The 5247-nt window shown below is 44.3% G+C and overlaps 1 protein-coding gene across 1 annotated transcript; it reads left to right on the top strand.

Moving 5' to 3' along the window:
- Window positions 1–4372: 4372 nt before the first annotated feature.
- On the top strand, window positions 4373–5011 carry LOC123075240 (uncharacterized). Its single transcript, XM_044497896.1, has one exon. The coding sequence runs from the start codon at window positions 4460–4462 to the stop codon at window positions 4688–4690; it is 231 nt and encodes a 76-aa protein (XP_044353831.1). The 5' UTR covers window positions 4373–4459; the 3' UTR covers window positions 4691–5011.
- Window positions 5012–5247: the final 236 nt, after the last annotated feature.

Here is a 5247-nt window from a genome sequence, read left to right as displayed (position 1 = left end):
CTAAAGAAATTGAACTGAGGAAATTGAGAAAGTCTCCAGTCAAAGTCTTCAAACACAGATATGAACAAGCACACATCACAGTTATGAGGAAATGAAAGAGTTGAGGAAATAGAACCAGTAAGCGTGGTGAACACAATGATTTGGGAGACCAGTTCCAACAGCTGTCTCAGTTGTACATCTGGTTGGAGCGGCTAGGTATTTAAACCTGAGGACACACAGTCCCGGACACACAGTCCTCACCATATTCTCCTTGAGCTAAGGTCACACAGACCTCGCCCAATCACTCGTGGTAAGTCTTCAGGTGACTTCCGAACCTTCACAAACTCGGTCACTCGGCGATCCACAATTCCTCTTGGATGCTCTAGACCATGACGCCTAACCGTCTGGAAGAAGCACAGTCTTCAAAGGTAACAAGCGTCGGATCCACGCAGGATCAATCTCTTCAGTGATGCTCAATCACTTTGGGTTTGTAGGTGTTTAGGTTTGGGTTTTTCCTCACTCGATGATTTTCGCTCAAAGTCCTCAGAGGATGGGATGCTCTCAAATGACAAGTGTCAGTTTCTCTCGGAGCAGCCAACCAACTAGTGGTTGTAGGGGGCAGCTATTTATAGCCTAGGGAGCAGCCCGACATGATAAGACATAAATGCCCTTCAATGATATGACCGTTAGGTGGGTAGATATTTTGGGATAGCTGGCGCATAGCACAGCAACGGTCGGAAATTTGAGACTCAAATTCCTCAGGTCTATCATGTTCCTCACTGTGTAAGCAATCCGCACTGGCGAATTCCTAACTCCTCAGTCAGAACAAATTCCTCAGAGACCAGAAGAACTTCGTCTCTATCACTAAAGAATATGACTGAACTGTATGAGATTTCCAATGGCTTCACTCGAAGGGATTGGTAGGTGTAGGATTTTGAGTTGAACATCACATGGAAATTTTTCCTTAGTATTTCCTCGACCCCCTTTAACAGTACGGTATTTCCTATGACTCAAGAAAGAGAAAATGAAACTACGAAAACAAAAGTTTTCACGCTTCATGCTCCTCGAATGAATACCAAGTCTTCAAGGTCACACCAATTTCTTCACTTTCAAAGTCTTCAGAAAGTCTTCAGAAATCCAAAGTCTTCAGTCGAAGAACTTCATTTTTAGGGGTCGACTTTCTCTGTAAATATCAAACTCCTCATAGACTTATAGTCCTGTGTACACTCAAAAACACATTAGTTCCTTAACCTATAAGTCTTCAATACACCAAAATCACTAAGGGGCACTAGATGCACTTACACAAGATGGGGTCTATTTCTACATAAATAGATCTTGTCTACATCATGTCATCGTTCTTACTGCATTACTCTGTTTCTCCATGAACTTAATACACTAGATGCATGCTGGATAGCGGTCGATGTGTGGAGTAATAGTAGTAGATGCCGACAGGAGTCGGTCTACTAATCTTGGACGTGATGCCTATATAATAATCATTGCCTGGATATCGTCATGATTATTTGAAATTCTATCAATTGCCCAACAGTAATTTGTTTACCCACCGGTTGTTATTTTTCTCGAGAGAAGCCACTAGTGAAATCTACGGCCACCAAGTCTCTTCTTTATTATATTTGCCTTCGCGATCTATTTTTATTTGCTTTTATTTTCAGATCTATTAATCCAAAAATAGAAAAATACCTTGCTGCACTTTATTTTATTTGAGATCTATTTATCCAACCTATCATATTTTTATCCCATCATCTTGCCAATTTCTGGCGCCGTTGCCCCTAAGGGATTGGCAACCCCTTTAATACGTCGGGTTGCAGTATTTATTATTTGTGTGCAGGTGCTATTTACATAGTGTTGCGTGGTTCTCCTACTGGTTCGATAACCTTGGTCTCATCACTGAGGGAAATACCTACCGTTACTGTGCTGCATCATCCCTTCCTCTTTGGAGAAATACCGACGTAGTTCAAGAGAACATCACTAAGCTAACGGGTGGGTCTTGTACATCACATCATTCTCCTAATGATGTGATCCCGTTATCAAATGACAACACATGTCCATGGTTTGGAAACCTTAACCATCTTTGATCAACGAGCTAGTCTAGTAGAGGCTTACTAGGGACACGGTATTTGTTTATGTATTCACACATGTATTTAAGTTTTCGATCAATACAATTCTAGCATGAGTAATAAAGCTTTATCATGAATAAGGAAATATAAAATAACAATTTTATTATTGCCTCTAGGGCATATTTCCTTCACCACCTTGCCCCCTCCCCCGTGCCTGCCTAGAGCAAATCGCCACTCCTCCACGAGCTGGCTTGGAGCGATGAGTTGCTGAACCACGCGCCAGCTTGGAGCGTCAAGTTTCTCCGTTGGGCTAGGCGTGGGAGGTGGAGCAGCGAGTTGTCTCACTCGTATCCGGTGATCTCGGCGGGCCACCCAGCCGGTTTTTATGCCGGAGAATTGCTCTTCCTGCTCGTCGGGTGCCATCGAAAGGGTGTAGAAAATGATGGAAGTAAGAGATGGGGAGCAGTGGAGTGGTGCAGTTCTTGCCCGGCGTCTGGCATCCTTTAAATAGAGGGCGAACTAGAGGAGCTTGCCTGGCGTTATGTTTAATGTCGGGCCGCTCGTGAACGAACGTGTGGCAGGAATAGGTTTCTCGGATTCCACACGGGTTTGAATGCGGCGAGGAGGCATGTTCTGCCGGGCATGCAGCGGCTGGCGGCCTCCGTTGGCGCACCGCTTCAATGGCAGAGGCGGTGAGAGGTCGTGTTTGCATTGAGCCGTTTTGAACGTGGAGCGGCCGCTCTACAACGGCATGAATGCTGGCAGCTTGCGCCGGGAGAGAACACGCGCGGCGAGGGAGGAGGGGGTATTGGGTGGGCCAGTGTGGTTAGAAACGGGCGTGGGTGCTGTCCGGACGCCCACAAGGGCCTCACCCCCATGTTTGTCTCCGGTTTGCGGGAGAAAGTACGTCCGGCCGCTCTGCGGACGGATACATGCGCATTGAATGTTGCAACACGTCCGGACAGTGCGGTCCGGATGTATACAGACGGTTTGAGGGTCGACGTTGAAGATGCCCATAGAAAACGTTAATCAATCATTTTAAAATATTAAATGTGTACAAAAAAATGTTAACTGAGTATTAAAAATGTTAATCTTGTACTTTAAAATTATTAATTGTGTATTAGTAAAATACATTAGATATATACCAAAAATGGGTATGAAAAGATAGTGAAAACCAAGAAAAAAACAAAAGCCAATAAATAACTAGAAAGAACCAAACAAAACCGAAGAAATAAAGAAAAAGGCCGAGAAAATTTAGAAATAAACAAAGAATACCAAAGAAAACAAAGAGAAGTAAAGAAAATAAAAGGCCCAGTAAAAACAGAGAAATCCGGTGAAAAACCATTGAAAAAACAAAAATAGAAAACACCTGGAAAACCAGTGGAATAACCGGCTCTTTTACCTTTACTTGGACGCACCCTACTGTTTCATCACAACTCCCACATTGATGTACTGGTTTGTGGCATAACGCTTTATCCTAAAGACCTGGGTTCAATCCATTGCTTCTCCCTGTTTCTTCTTTTTTATTTTAAGTCTTCACTACTGGGCCGCTCATTACTGTACACGCCTCAAGCGAGACATAGCTCTTGCTGCGCCCAGGCAACGTATATAGGGGGCATGTTTTAATCTCAACCATTAATCCATATCGAAAAATGGTAATGTTTCGAAAAACAAGGTGTGGGAAGCATACCTAAACTATTTCATACTCCCTCCATTTCATAATATTTTAAATTTTACATTTATTTTAAATCAAACATCTTTAAGTTTGACCAAATCTATAAAAATATATCAACATATACAACATCAACCGTATATAGCATGAAAATATACTTCATGATGAATTTTTATAGTTATACTTTATGATAAATCTAATGAGACTAGTTTGATGTTGCAGATGAATTATCCATAGACATAGTCAAATTTGAAGATCTTTAACTTAGAATAAGCCTAAATTTCGGGTATTTTGGAACATAGTGTATTTTCTAATAGTTAAATAGTAATTAAATGCCCTGTATTTTTTTTGGGTAAAAAATGCGCTATAATTTAAAAACCATTTCTCCTTTCGTTTCTCGCAGATATGGATTACGGGACCGAGCAAAGTTTAAAACACATCGCATGCATGACGCATACGAACAGAAGGTCCCATGCTAATAGGCGTTCCAATGGCTTCGACATTAGGAATTTAGGATCCACGCCATTCGCCTACACTTAAGCAGAACCGCAAGAACACGAGACGTTCTCCTGAACCTACTCCCCACCACCCCGCTCGCCCTCTCCTCCCACTATAAATCCTCAAGAACACCGCCTCCTTCCTCCACCCACCACCAGAGCTCGCGAATAATCCACCGCAACAAGCAAATAACTCACCTCCATCCGCGCAATCTCTCAATCTTCCACAGGCATCAATGGCGGGCACAAGGAACAACGAGCTGCGCATGACCCTGCTCGGCCTGGCCCTGCTGGGGCTCCTACTGCTGAGCCACACCGCGGCTCCGGTGGAAGCCGCCGCGGGCGTGCAGGAGAACAGCTTCTCCATGAACGGCGCCGGCGGCCGCAGTCTCAACAGCTTCAGCATGAATACCGCCGAGACCGGCGAGGGCGCCAAGGGGGGGAAACCCGCCGCCGGCGACTTCTGATCGACGACCCTCCGTCCGTCGGCGTCGAGTACTAATTAAATATTTATCCGCCGGTTACCCCGGGCTTGCATGCATGCATTGCTCGTGCGGTGGGCGCGCAGGATCGATCGATCGGCCGGCCGCCCGGAGCTCCTGCATGCACGCGCGCGAATGCTGCCTCGATCGTTTGATTAGGTATCGTGATTTTTGTTTGTCTGTGTAATTTGGATGTGCAGATGCAGTGCGTGTGCTGCACCCATCCGTTGTGTTCTTCAGTGTAAGGGCCGTCTGTTCGTTTGTATGTGGCCTCACTGATCATTATGAAAGTTATTATTTCTTAAACCAATGGAACGTAGGTGGTCATTAGAGATACGCAATCGAACACGATAAAGAAATCAACACGACAGACACATGATTTTAACGTCGAAAACATGTCCAACACGAAGGGGGAAAAATAACAAGTGTCAGCCAGCAAATTTTCACTATATCGAGGGAGGTTGCAAACGCCGGGATCTACAATTGATCAATTTATCTCGTACGGTGACTTACAAAGGATATATATAACACAGGTAACCTAT

Source organism: Triticum aestivum, chromosome 3D (assembly GCF_018294505.1).
Source record: "Triticum aestivum cultivar Chinese Spring chromosome 3D, IWGSC CS RefSeq v2.1, whole genome shotgun sequence".
NCBI classification, from domain to species: domain Eukaryota; kingdom Viridiplantae; phylum Streptophyta; class Magnoliopsida; order Poales; family Poaceae; genus Triticum; species Triticum aestivum.
The sequence above is the reverse complement of the archived record's forward strand: the minus strand, read 5'-3'. Positions and strand labels throughout refer to the sequence as shown.